General features: G+C 38.6%; 1 protein-coding gene across 1 annotated transcript in view; it reads right to left on the bottom strand.

Annotated features, from left to right (window-relative positions):
- The window catches only part of LOC139296676 (zeta-sarcoglycan-like), a 137,961-nt gene that overhangs the window by 34,688 nt on the left and 88,266 nt on the right, over positions 1-15,007 (bottom strand). Inside the window, exons 4-5 of the mRNA XM_070919152.1 lie at positions 5,722-5,844; positions 3,783-3,855 (exon numbers count right to left, since the gene is read on the bottom strand). Coding sequence (XP_070775253.1) covers positions 3,783-3,855; positions 5,722-5,844 — 196 coding nt within the window. The remainder of the gene's footprint in view (positions 1-3,782; positions 3,856-5,721; positions 5,845-15,007) is intronic.

The raw sequence follows: 15,007 nt of genomic DNA, 5'->3' as shown, positions 1-15,007 counted from the left end.
TTAGCTCAGTCACACCGAGGTGATGCAATTACAAATGCTTCCATGTTTGTTTTTGCTGCAGTTTGTGGTGGTGCAAGTGCTCTCATCTTTACAAGATTGTGTTTAACTACAGGACTGGAGAAGTGTTTGATTCTTTAGTGCTTCTTCCCCACATTCCACTTGCCATCAAGTTCATGTTTGCCCAAATATAACTTGATGTTGAGTATCTGATCCAATCGTTCATCTTTCTTACTCTTTTCAGTCTTCTGTCCCCTACATACAATGAAGCAGAATACTTACAACTATGTGAAAATATTAGCTAATGACTGCAGTATGTAAGATGCAGATTAACTATGCACTATCTTTCTTGATAGGATTTTCTTGACCTGTACTTTATCATATAAAGTGTGTACCATCTATCTTTGTTTCCCTCTCTCCCTCGCACACTGTTTAACTGTAAGATAGATCATTAGCTTTAAATGGACTTCAATCCGCTCATTACATGTCCCATTTACCTTCACTGCATAACGCTCTACTTTTCATAACGAGGCAGAAAAAGAGGGGGAGATTGAGGCAGAAAGATTGCACATGTGGGAAGATCTAGACAGAATGAGAACAAGAAAGACAAAAGTGCGTATGTGAATAAGAGAGTGAGTCAACTGGAGAGAGTTAGGAAGCAGAGAGATGAGGACAAAGATATCATGAGGAAAAGACAGATAGAAAGATAGAACGTTCCAACCAGAAACGCATTCAAATCTTGGATGAAAAAAATTGTCTGTGAATTCAGAAAAGAGAAGAGAACCTGCACTTTATTTTCATGTTAACACAATCCCTACTTGTAGTGTGAAATATATGCATAATGAATGCACCTCAATTAAAAACTGAAAAAAATCATCATGATAATGACTACACTCCAGTCTGTTGTTTCTTTCCCTACCATTTAACAGCTAATGACTGATGACAGAGAGGGGGAAGTTATTTGAAGCATGTAATCGCCGTTTTATCAATTTTATTTTTCCATGGTTTTCATTAACCCTGCAGTAGGTGATGCAGTGGAGAGGTCAGTGCAATGTGTGTGAGTGTCTGTGAAGGTTTCACTTTATGCATGTCACTTCCTGTTCTTGATGTAGTCATGTGGTTGCATTGAATGCTATGTATGGGGTGAAAAGTGGTTTCACTTCATGTATGACGTACGTTTGTGTTTTAATTCATAAAATTGTTTGTGTGTTTCCATGTGTGTCTGTGTTTGTGCACTTTAATTGGTGGGTTGTACTTAATTCGTACTAGGTGTGTCAGTTTGTTTATGTTGCATTGACTTGTATTTGTTTCACTTTATGTGTATTGATGCAAGTGTTTGTAGATGTATGCATGTTTATGTGGGTGTATTTTGTGAGCATGCATGGTTGAATGTGTGTCATATTTGTTTTCTATGTCCACATATTCATACTGCCAAGTGGTGACAGTCTTGTTAGGGATGATGCTGACATGGTAAATTCAGGCTAAACTGATGTATTAAGTGCTTTTTAACAGCAATAATTAGTTTTTGGGCACTCCACAGATGAGATAATGACATATAATCTAATGAAACTGATGCAATACAACAAAACTTCCCAAATGGATTTGCCGTGTGAATTTCTAACAACAGTCTCTGGAGTGCTTCCTTTTCTCTTTCTTCACCTTAGGCCTTCACCACAGGTTTCATCGCCTTGCTTATCTGCACTGACCCGTCCATTGACCTAATGTTCTCGCTCCTCCTTCTCTCTGTATCTTTTCATCCCCACCTAACCTTACACCTCCCTCTTTCACTTCTCGGTTTCTTTCAACTAATCTAACTCCCACTAGTTCACCCACTCCTCAAAATGCCTCCTCCCTCTCCTCTCCTTTGATCCCTCAGCATGTATGGGGTCCTATTTCCTCTACTATCCGTTTTGCTTTCAACCATTCTTTTGTCTCTCTCTCTGTCACGTAATTTCAATTTCTCTCTTCTCTGTTTCTGAACCTATTTTATGTCTTACACATTTTTCTTTTCTTTTTTCATCAAAGCTTATTGCGTGGAATTATACAGTGAGAAGAGAAAGGGGAATAGTGGGTAAAGAGACTGAAGACAAACCCAGGATTCGGCAACCAGGGCATCCCTTAGTTACTTACTTCCCATATACTAGTTGGACTCTACATTGCTACATACAAAACACAGGGAATGAGATTCAAGGTAGTGTGAATACATGCAAACTAAAAGAATGGCACACCTAGAAGGAGACAGCCTTGGTTCAGGCAATGCTAACTAAAACAAGCAACCACTTGAGTGAGCTATATTCAGCATCAATTTGAGCAAGCGATAGTCAATGCAATAAAGTCAAAAGAATATTAGCTTCAACCAGGACTCTACTGAGGTGTCTGTAAATGTTTTAGACAAAGAAGCCATTGATGGTGCAGCTGCCAAGCTTGTGTGCAAAGTGATTAAATAAAAGATATTAAATACTTAAGAAGAGTATCAAGCAACCAGCACTGTCTTACAATTCCTCACGTTTAAACATTCAGAATGGCTGACATGTCATGTGGTGTCACCAGCACACAAAAGCACACAAATAACTTTTTTAGATAACAACTAGTCTCATAGTTTGATTAAATGTTTTACACTCATCTCAAAAGAAAGGAGCTGTGGCTATTTTGCACACCCTGAATGCATTCATATTTTGCTGTATCCCATTATCTGCTACTGCTATGACTCAATCTCCCTGCAGGAGCCGGTTCAATTTAATGTATTCTTCTAGACACTAACTTTCATGCCCTCCTCCTGAACTTTTTTTCCTCTGTCACCCTCCTCTGCCCTTTGTCTTCTTTGTCTTCTATCTTTTGATTGTCCTCTTCATCACCCATACCCCTGCCCTGCTTCTTCTCCCTCTGTCCAGTCAATCTCTTCCTTCCTTCTCCACTTTTTCCCTTTTACAGATCTTTTTTCACTTCACCAACTTCCCCTCTGTTTCTCTCTCTGCCTCCATGTCTTTCCATTCATCTCTCTCTGTTTGTGTTGTCCTCCCTGGCCAAAAGCCATTTTAGCTAAACACTCTAATAAACCCCAAATGAGGCTGAGACGTAAGCAATAAAGGAACTTCATATGCGCCAGAAAGACACCCACAACACACTTCAGGAGAGGGGACGAGGAGACAAATACACACATTTAGCTGGTGTGGCCCATTCAAATGCAGTGACAGGAGATCCAGCAGTCTGAACTGTTGTTATTGGATGCAACATTAGATCACACTGAGCTGAGGAATGTGAAAGCATTATTGAGGAGCAATTTTTTTCTACCCTATTTGTAAAAATAAAAGATAAACCATAACCTTCCATTAGTTATCATCTTGAAAAGACTCTGACCTCATCAGTTTGAAACAACTTGGTCTGATGCAAACTGTGCCTTCATATAATTCAGGTAACAGTTAAAAAGGTAATCAACTCTCTAAATGCAAATAAGAGAAACTGAGCAAAGACCCTGCACTACATATGATGGTAAGTCATGAGCACACTGTACCATGTGGCTAGCTAGTTTGCTAACTCAGCAGTTTAAACTTTTACAGAACACATTTTTCCCTAAATTGTTATTTGTGGTGTTACTATCTTAGTAATTATTCACAAGAACATGCACTTTATAAATATTACTACTACTACAACTGAAATATTAACAACAAATGGAACTTGTGAAGTGAACCAAAACCAGGCTGCTTGTCTGACACACACACACACACACACACACACACACACACACACACACCCATGCATACTCACAAAACAATCAGAGTACTTACTTTAAGTCCTGGAAGGGTTCTGCCCTCACATGTGATGTCTCTACAGAATGGCTGAACACCACGCCTTCATTCCCTGTAGAGAGGGTAAGAGGGGATGAAAGGAAGGAAAATAAAACACATACATCTTTTGTGTGAAAGCCTGCACAATATTGCATCATACATCAGTTCTTGGAGGCAGACACTTAAAATGCTTGACACAGTGCTCAGATCTTTCATGTGTCGTTAAAATTATGTTCAAATAAGACAATATTCCCAGTGGCAATACATACATTTACCGGTAACGTGTAGTACAAATGTTGTGAGTAGTATGAAAATGGGGAGGATGGGGAGCTGGGTGGTGCAAGTGTTTGACCTCAATATTGGAAACAGGGGTTTATATCCTGTCTCACGTGGAACTCAGTGTTGACTTAAATATTTAATCAAAAGTCTAATCTTTCCCTAGCCTTAACACACTCATTTAAAGCAGTTAATCATACCTCAATCATCCATCCACTGTTTTTTTTTGATATGTTGATAAAAATGTCACCCAGGTGGAGTTATATTCCCCCAAAAACACATTTTGCTAATGCAAAATAGTTGCATGCAGTATGAACACAAAGGCTGGCTCTGATATAATGCAGTGTTTAACCCGTCGTGTACAGCAAGCACCTCTGCAGCCCTGAGCAGATGCTTGGGGGAAGTCCTGGTTATTGGGACCGTAGAAAGCATGTTGGAAACTCAACACTGCTACTAATAATTTAAAACAGGACAAGGCAACTTTGCTCACTGGCAGGCCCACAGATAACAAAAAGTTATTTGAATTGTTGTTTGAAACTGAAGCAGCACATGCCAAGTTTAATTTAAGGAGGACCTGGAGGGGGGGGGGTGAGGACCACAGCTCCAAAAAGGTGCAGTTGTACTTCCAAAGGACCTGCATTTGGAGGGTACTATTGCATTTTTCAGCATTCTTTCTGTTTCTCTGTTTTCTACTGTATCGCTCTCTTCTTCTAACCTTTCCTTTTTCAATTCAGTAAAAACTGCTCTGTTAGCTGACCCAAGTCTTGTTTGGCTGCACTCATCAAGAGCACTCTGCATGTACTGTAATCTCAGAACGTCCTCAAGTAACCTCGTTACTCAACACAAATTAGTCCACCACAGTATCAGCCCCTTCATGAATCATGACAATTTCATGACTGCAGAAAAGAGCGTGGGAGTTTGTCAAAACTGCCACCTCTACAATGATCTATACTTTATATGTATGTGGAATGATTTACATTCATTTATAGCTTCACTATGATACACTGTGATATGATTGATACTGTCCTTTTAATTACAATTCAGACAGCAGCAAGTAATGATGATGTCATTATTATAATTATATGTCAGATATCTGGATGCAAAATTACTTTCAGTGTCAGACAATGAACACGTGTCACTTACGAACCAATGAATCTGTACTGCACAAAATGTTAGGGATATAAAAACTGCATTCAGTGTTACTCACCAAAATGCACTGAGTGTAGCTTAAGCTCTGAGGACTGTGTTGAGTGTATTTCCTTCCTCATTAAACATTTGTAAACTTTAAAGTAGTTTAAATACAAAGTTGTATACATTCATGTTTATTTGCTAGTAGTTTTCTTTTTCCCTGCTTTTCTCTGGAGCATTGCTGCACATCTTGGCGTGTTACCGCCACCTGTTGATCAGTAATATGTGTGTGTGAAACCATTGGCAGGACTTTGTACTGTGCAACACACATGCACACATGCTAGCATGAGCTTCCTCGTGCATGAGATAAAGAAAAAAGGGACCCAATCATAGAAAAGCTGCTCCACAGCGCTGCTAGAGGTAAAACTACTACATGGTACCTTTAAAGAAAAAAAACCTGCACTATAAAACCACATTTCTCATTTTGCGTATATATAGTACAGTATGTGTTATAGTCTTTGTGCGTACCCCCTACCTGTGACTCTAAGTTTCTCTGTGCCGATGCTGATCTCCTCTTCATCTGCAGAGAACAGAACTCTCTCTCCATCTGTACTCCTCACCTCAAACCTCTGACACTGAGCCTCTACCATTTCTGAACCTGAGAGAGAGAGAGAGAGAGAGAGGGAGGGGGGGGGGGGGGGGGGGGCGCACCGGGTTAAAATTTATAGCAGAAGAAGAACATTAATACATAAAACACCATCTGGTAGATGTTTTTAACCAAAGCTCTTTATAGGACCATTCGAGCATGAAGGTTTATTTTTCAATGCTTTTAGGGCCACACACTTAATTCCATTCATTTGAGTTGTACTGCTCTGGCAACATACATGTCAGAGGGAAGATCTAAAATCCTTAGCATACAAAACCATAATCTGCATGGCTCAAAACTACTATAAGTAAGACAAATTTCTTTTTGTAACTTAGGTGAAGCAACCGTTTTAAGCAGCTTTCATGAGTTGGTTATGTAAAATCTAGGATACTAGGAAATAGCCTTTAAATAATATGAAAATGTTGCAGATTATTATTCCATACATTAATTTTAATTTTCTATGGAAGAGTGTGTGGGTAGGTGGTATGCATATACCCACATTGCCACAGTAAAGATGAATTGTAAGCTGGGACTTCAGAAGTGAAATGTTACATACAAAACAGCCAAAAAGGACTGCATTGTGTTTAGAGTTTGTAAAGTCCCTGTACTAATATTTAATTACATTTCCCTTTATGACTTTACATTGAGGACAAAAAAAGCCTTTGAAGAGAAATGCAGGCTGTGTCAAAGCAAATTTGTTGTGTTATGTTGTGTAATATTTTGAACAAATGACTCAGTCTCAGTTTTGTACGTACTCATTTCAGAAATTCCCTTTTCACAGTAATAAACACATCTCCATTCTATTTACACATGGTGAACAGTGTGAAAAGTACATTTTCAAAGAAGTGCAATACATAAACAATGAAAATGAAGTAGACAAAGAGTGAAAACAGGGAGGGAAACGACTCTGTATTAAAGAAAAGAGAAAAAAGGGTGCATTCAAACCGCATCTTCCTTAAAAAAGTTGAAGGGAAATCAGTTCTCTTCAGAATATTCACATACACTGGATGAGATGCTCACTGAGACCAACAGATTAAGGTCACATTTTCCCAAGAACTTCAGTTGAAATTATTTATTTGATAGTTGAGTCCACAAGGAAGAGAGTGCTTTGGTAACCTGCAGGAAACGCTGTGTTAGTGCCACAAAATGACAAAAACAAAATGGAGGATCTATGCTGGTGTAAAAAAAATTTCTGAAACCAAAAAATTGAAGAACTCGAAAACAAGCTAACATGTTTTGACTGACATGTTAACAAACAAACTGCTTTCTTACACAGCACACAGAGCAACACTACCATCCCACTGGAGCCATGTACTGTAAGTAAGCAGTAGTAGTAGTAGTAGTACTGCTAATAGTAGTAAGTAAGAAACACATGAAGAAATACTTGAATATTGGTCTAGGCCAATTTTAGTTACAATTTCAATTTCAAATAGGTTGAATCTCCAGAATTTGCATAGAAATATATATATCATTCCCATTGTTAGAGGAGCTACGTGGCTATTGTCTATTAATCAGCCATCTAATAGCTAGTATTGTAACACGCATCAGCATCGTCTATTATTCATTGCCAATTTCTACAACAGACAAAACACTGACAGTGCTCCAAATAGTTGGAAAACTCAGTAGATTTCTTGTTGGTGCCTTTTCAAGAAAAGGTTGGCAGTGAGGTCTGAAAAGTAGATAAATCTACTGACAAAGTTGCCAAATTACCAACAGTGGTCACAATGGCAGTTTGCCTTCTGTTCATTTTGTTCATCCACGTTTTCCTTCACGTTGTGATTTGGACTGTGATGTGCTGCTATTCCAACTCTGCTGAGCTCAAAGAAAAGTCTCTCTCTCACTATCCCCTTCCTCCACTGACTGGACTCCCAGGCTATTACAAGTGTCAATTAGAAACCCAGAGTGCCTTGTCAGTAATGATCAAACTTTATTAGCAGCCATCAATCTGGGATTAAGTTCTTTTTGTCATCTCTCTCTTGCTGTCTTTATCCTGTCTATCTCCCTCCTTAAGCCTCTCACTCCTTCACCGACTGTGTGAAAAAGCAATCGAGATTTGTGTTGTGAAAGGCTCACCCTAGAGCAAGGTGTGTGTGTATGTGTGTTTCAAATGTATGCAAAGACTTAGGAGATGGAGTGGGGGCTGGTTAGAGATGGGAGAAGTATGGCAAGAAGGAAATGAATGAAAGAAAGAAAAAAAGAGTGTTTAAGTTGGGGAAGGAGAGATAAAGAGAAAGTGAGGCTGGTTTAAATTGGAGTTGTGCTGCGCTTGTTGCTGTCTCAGACATCTAGCCAGTTCTTTTTGGCTGTTCAGCTCTTGCAATAATACAGCTCGTAGTGCAGATTTCCAAAGATTTGTGTTTTATTCACAGAAATGTGTCTTCTTGTCTCAGTGGGGGTGTAACAAAAGATCCTAAAACAGCAGACAATGGGCAGCTGCAATGATAGTGAAAACTTCTTGTGTACCAGACACATTTCAGACATATTGAAGAAGAGCAGTAGCATCCTATAGAGGACAATTTAATGCATATTTACAGCTAGGAGACAACAGCTGTTAACAAATATCTAGGCCAATGTCAGGCTTTCCTCAAAATAATACAAATCTTAAAATGATCTGGTCTTTAGCTACAGTATTATGACTCAATCTTCTCTATGTAATGTGGCTATAATGTGTGATTGCATCAGAATTGTGCCTTTGCCTTTAATGCTAAATTGAAATGTAAGAAAACAATGTTTATGGACTGAACACAAAGCAATGTGGTGCTCTACATGCATGTGCTCACACCAGCAGGAACAACATGAGATAAAGTGGCCAGAAGTTCTTTTCAAACGATCGCTTGGAGGAAAAAACTGACAGACAGTGGAAGCATCTCCGACGAGCAGTTTTACTTCATGCAAATGAACAGGGATGCAGTGTTGCAATGAAAAATTTAATGGTAGATGTGTTCCCTTTATGTTTTTTTTATGCTGCAAAACTTCTTTTGAGTTTAGTTCTAATTGATGTGTCAGTCAGTAATCCTCTAAACTGCAAAATGGAAGAAAGGCTTATTATAGCTGTAGTCACTTCCAAAATGTTTGTTCTGAATGTCTGTTAACACTGACAACAGTGGGTAGAATAAAGCATAAAAACAGCAGCAAACCTAATACAATTTTGACACTCTGAAATTACATAACTTCATTGCGTTACATGTCTCCTGTAATTGTACACATTTGACACATTTAGTTGTCAACAACATGAGTTTGTCCAATAATAACTATCTGATCTTTTTGGTTCATCTTGTTAGCAATCTGCAGGTAGATAATGTTAATTCTGTGTAAATGATGTGCTTTTGGTCAATTCATTTGCTCTTGCAAATGTCTCTCCCACTGATAACACAAAGTAATTCTGCTGTCACCAACAACAACAGGACTCCTCGTTAGGAAGACATGTTAATTGATGCACTGATTTAAATAATCACTTCCTGACAGGATCTCCTCTGTTGTCACAAGGGCCTCCCTCAGCAGGATCCTTCAGTAATAATAAAGCTTGTAGAATATCTCACTGATGAAGAGAGGTGCTTGAGAAAGAAACTGTGAAAAAAAAGAAGCACTGACTGAGGTCCGGAAATTTTGAACTTTTTAACATCTCAACATGTGACATGAGCGTCAGTCTGCTGAGCAATTAGGGCCCCCTGCAGATAACACATGCATTTTAATGTTTTAACCCTGCAGCTGTAGCATTGTGTTTGGTTCATTACCACTTTCAAATACAAACACTGCATTTAATTTGGAATAATGGATGCATGATAAACTCACTTTTGCCTTTTCATACCAGCCTGCGGTCATAGACTAATTTCTGGTTGTCATGGTTCACACAAAAACAACATTTGTTGATGTTGAGGTCATTAACAATAGTTTCTGAAATATTTGTGAAATATTTGTGTTTACTTTAAAGCTCCTCTAATCAATATTTTTATATATTATACAACAACAGGTCACATGACTCTTTGTAATGCGAAAGAGGTCGTTCATAGTTCACAGCTACTGCCATCAGCTTCCAGATGGAGCCAGCTGTTTTTAGTGAAAAAGGTAAATCCACTGGATGCACCAAATGCCAGACAGGCGAAGTTAGCAACTGGCTGTTGAACAGAGTGGAGCATTTAGGAACTATGAAGCCAAGTTAATCCACAATAAATTGGTGGAAACCAATACATACAGTGGCCAGAAACATTACTTCAAAAGGATGCTCATGTTACTTTGTGTCTGCTGGATGTGTAAAAAGGTAATTGTTTGGATCGGTGGTGATAAAAGATGGAAGTAGGTCTCCACACTAGAGCTGCAAGGAATTGGCTATTACAGCCTTGTACTATTGGGCCTGTGAAAGCTCCAGTGGATCAACAGAGGTTTCCATTACATGTTCAAGGGCACATCAACGTCAGTTTGGATGCTGAGGCTGGAGAAAGTGCTTCTAATTCACCAACTCAGTGTTACCCACCAGAAGCATGATTCTCTAAACTAGGCTGCCCCTGAAGGTCACGTTATGCATTTATAGGTCCCTTTCATCACAACTTTCAATTAACTCTGTCCTTCTAGGATAAAAACAAAAGAAATTATTGATTAAACTTTTCCTATACTTCAATGCAATTCTGAGTTCTCCAATTTGTATTCTGTAATTAATGAAAAGAGGACATTAAAATGGTCCCTGCGTAACTTTTTTACTACTGCACATTAAAGCATTGAGGCCATAATAAAGTTATATGGGTTTGCTATCCTGGATTTTTAATTCAAAGCTTTAAATTAGGGCTTCTAGCAATGATGGGATATGACGCAAGACGACACCGTAAAAGGAATGGGGGATAGGTACAAGGGAAGAGTGTGGCTAGGCCAAGTAAACACTGCACGCATGGTTGATTTTCCCAAACAGGTCAAGATGAATTTTTAATTAAAATCAGCTTCAATGTGCTTTGTGATTATGGCTCCACACCACCTTTCTCTCAGTATCCTTCCTTCTCTCACACTCCCGGAGATGAGAGATCACAGGAGTGGGTGAAACAGTATGTGACATTCATGTAATTATTTGTTCCCTATGTGTGTGTGTCTGGTCTTGAATAGTTTTTGCATGGCTATGCATGTGAATGCTAATATATTCTTCAGCCAAGAAATACTTCAAAAATTAGGCAGGTTTTGTCCTTTGTATATGTAGAGAAAGTCCATCATATTTTTTGTCTCTTTTAAATCACTCTATAGTTCTCCTTAGGTCATTCTGGCAACATGCTAAATGCAGCATTAAGGCTCTTAAGTAAAAGATGAGGTTATATAATTCAAACTTTAGCGTCCTTGCACTGGTTAAATGTGGATTTTATGGCTGTTTTTAAGATTTCTCTTGATGCTTTTAATGCTTGGCTGGGTCTGGCCATTGGCTAAATCACTTTTCACCTTTTATGAATTGAAGTACATCCCGGGATCTCCAGGCAGGGCCAATTCAACAGCTACACAGTCTAGACTAAAGGTTAGGGGGACTTCAGGCCTCTTCAGCAGGAGCATCAGCAAAACCTACTTTGCAAGGGCGTCTTTAAAACTTTACATTTACCCCTGCAAAGAAATGTGTGCCTGTGACATACTCCTTACTGTCCTTTATGGTGATTCTAGTGAGAAATTATCATTTTCATACAGACTTATTAAAACTTATATTAAAACTTAAAAATATATGCAACTTGTGAACTACTGATAAATGTTAAGCTATGAAGACCTTGTCTTTGGATATGCACATTGTGTTGATTGTTCACTGTGTGTACAAACAGAAAAATAGAGACAATATTTAATAGTTTTTTTACATTATTTACATGTGTGTATGTGTGTGTGCTTCTGAGAGTTGGATGGCAGCATGTGGTGAGTGCTATAGACATGAGTTGTTTAACAGACACTGTGCTACAGCATCCAGAGATGCAACTGCCGGTGTCTGTGCCCACACATTCACAGTAGCCCACAAACATGCACAAGCTGGATATATATTAGCTCTTAGGAACACACACATATGCACACTCTTGCACAAACCCAAAAGTTTCCTGACACCAAATCAGACACTAAAAGACTTCAGGCAGGCACAAATCTGTGTTTGTTTCCTGAAAAAAAAACTTTGCTAACAGTGTTTTTGTAATTTCTGTCAACTCAACACTTGCAGCAAACTCGTAGATGATATTGGCATTAAGCCTCCCTTTGGCTATGCTCCAATGATTATCAACCCGCGCATACACACACACACACACACACACAAACACACTTGCCAAATTAACTCTCCTTCTTAGGGCTGTGACCACAAGGAAGGTTTCTTATTCATGTATACATGTATTACATTTCACTGTGATTGTATCTTATATGATTACATGTGACAAATAAAGTTGAATGATAGAAACTATTGAATGTGCATGTTCACATTATTAATAATCATGCCGACAAAGAGCAATAAACCAGAGAAAGCAGAAATACTATTACAGCTACTGTATGCTATACAACATGTGAGGTATGGACAGAAAAAATATAAATAGTGATTACAATATACAACAACATGGATAGTATGAAAAGAGGAGACAATGTGTGTCATTTTGTTTTATATCTACAGTTAAAATGTTCAAACAACTCAAAACAACTTTGTGTCAGGTGAATCATTTTGGCTTTGACTGGATTTCACTCACTAAACTTCCTGATTAGTTATTCAAACATGGCAAGGCTTATCAGTGGATTAAGATGAGCATTCTGTTGAGTGAGTCGGGCTGATATGCTTGTCAGTTCTCCTCCTGTCTAGAATGTCAAATTTAATGAATATTCAAACGCCCAGTGGGCTCTTTTGTGTGTTCTGCGAGGAAAAATGTTCCTAAGGGAGGATTTGTGCAAACCACCTTACGCAATGCGCGGCACATGTGTAGAAATATTTAATCAAATGTTGAGGAAAATTTTCTTTTTGGAAATAATAACGCTTCATTCACACTGAGCAAATGACTGGGTGTATTTGATTCCATGTAAGCAAGGAAATAACAGCACGGGATCAACTGAAGCTGGAACTAAACAGCCATCACGACCGATTAACAAAGTATCGCTTTACCTGTTTCAAGAAGGAGAACGTCCAGAAGCAAACATCTAATGTGCAATGTACAAAATGTAAAATTATGTTCAGTCCTATGGAACCTTTCCCCTTTTGCTAGATGCACAAATGAACCATTGCGTTTTATTGTATTGGTTTTTTACTTGTTATGGGCCCCAAAATGTCTCTTGAAACCTCAAATGTTCCAGACAGCATGGACTCCACACAGGCTTTGGTTTTGAAGGTGAGACTTTTCCTACCTCCTTCTACACTTCCGAAATTGAGCAAATAATAATACAATATAATAAGTAATGAATAAAGCAAAACATGGTGTGGGATACAAAGGTTGAGGTCTGGGTGGCTGATGAAACAAGATTATTCATCTGCTGTTAACTTGATAAAAGATCACTTTCCAGTCACAACACATTTTACTCAAAAGTGGTAATAAAAGGTAGCTCATACACCAGAATTAAAAGCAGCCTACAGAATATTGTACACTTTGATGAATGTTTTCATTTTTTTTTTGTTGCCATTTCTGCCCTTATTTGATATACGACAGTTTGCAGATAGACAGGAAACATGGGCGAGAGAGCGAGGGGTATGACATGCAACAAAATCCCTGGCTGGAATTGGAACAGGGATGTTGTGGTTGTATGGTATGCCAAAACTTGTGTTTGATTAATGAGCAGTGTCAACCCAAAACAACTAAACACACAAAAAAACTATATCCCTCCATATACACTAAGCAGCAGCCCTGCACTCCTATAATACTTGTTGCACGCCAATCTTTTATAAATGCTGGTATTTGCTTCTCCCTGGGACTCATTTTATACACCAGAGATCACCTGATGAGCCATACTGTAGTTCCCTCAAAGTGTCTTTGCTGGCACTTTTTGTCAGTTAAGTCCTATCTAATTGAATGTTACTGCTGTTCAGCTGAGTAAGGTATCTCATTATCTCTTTCTCTTAATGAAAATGTCTGCTTTTTACTCCTTTATGACATACAATGTAAGTTGACCTTACTTTTATCTGTGTTATTTCTTCAATAAGTATGTTGAAATTTATATTTTAAGACGTTTTCATACTGTTATTTGTTAAATGCTTAGGCTATGATCATGCTGAGTTATATATATTTATATATATTGAGTAAGTTAAGTAAGCACAGTACAACAGCTCTGCAATAAATCCGACCTTAATGAAGCTTATGTTGTTCAGTTGTGTTGAACCGGAAATATGTTGATTCAGTTAATAGTAGCGTTGCATTATATTGAGAGTTGTTTCTATTATTCTGCCCCCCGTGTGTTTGTACATGGGGATGGACAGAAATATAATGAAGTCCAATACAATACCACCTCTAAAATGACCATAAACTTGAATCAGGCCGTGTGTGTGTGTGTGTGTGTGTGTGTGTGTGTGTGTGTGTGTGTTGGAGGGGGGGGGGGGGGGTTCTTATGCATGAGGTAGGAGGGTTCCAACAAGGACTGTGGATCTATCTATTTTTTTTTGGTGTCTGTGTTGTCTTTTCACCAAAGATATAAACACAAACACCAAAAAAAAAATAGATAGATCCACAGTCCTTGTTGGAACCCTCCTACCTCATGCATAAGAAACACTACAAACACACAGTTAGGGGTCAAGTTCCTCTCTGTAACTTTGAGAGATGAGTGCGACACCGCACTGTATGAGGAGCAAGACGATAAAAGAGGGAGAGAAGGGGACAAAGGAGAAAGCAACAGTATTATTGTGGCCCTTTGAAAGTAAACAGCATGCAACAAGGCCATGATGCAACAGCAGGAAACAAGATGGTGACCACATCGCTGTGCTTCTACCAGTCAAAGAGACAGACAGGCCCTCTGCTGCGCCACAGCACACCTTTAATCTCTTCAAGGTGTCTCTCAAAAGAAACAGACAAAGATAAATGAGGACAAAGATGTGAAAGGGAGGAGAGGGAAATAGTGGAAGAAACTGCATTGCAAAGCACTTTTTAATTCAACTTTTGAATTTGCCACAGGTGGGAGGATGAGATTCATGCACTGAGGGACACAAATTATTTATTTAGAGTTGATTACAGTCATTAATATAGTAAGGGAGGAGAGAAAGAGACAGAGGGAGAGATAAATG

The sequence above is a fragment of the Enoplosus armatus genome, chromosome 2 (assembly GCF_043641665.1).
Source record: "Enoplosus armatus isolate fEnoArm2 chromosome 2, fEnoArm2.hap1, whole genome shotgun sequence".
NCBI classification, from domain to species: domain Eukaryota; kingdom Metazoa; phylum Chordata; class Actinopteri; order Centrarchiformes; family Enoplosidae; genus Enoplosus; species Enoplosus armatus.
Note: the sequence above shows the minus strand (reverse complement) of the source record. Positions and strands in the feature narration are given on the sequence as shown.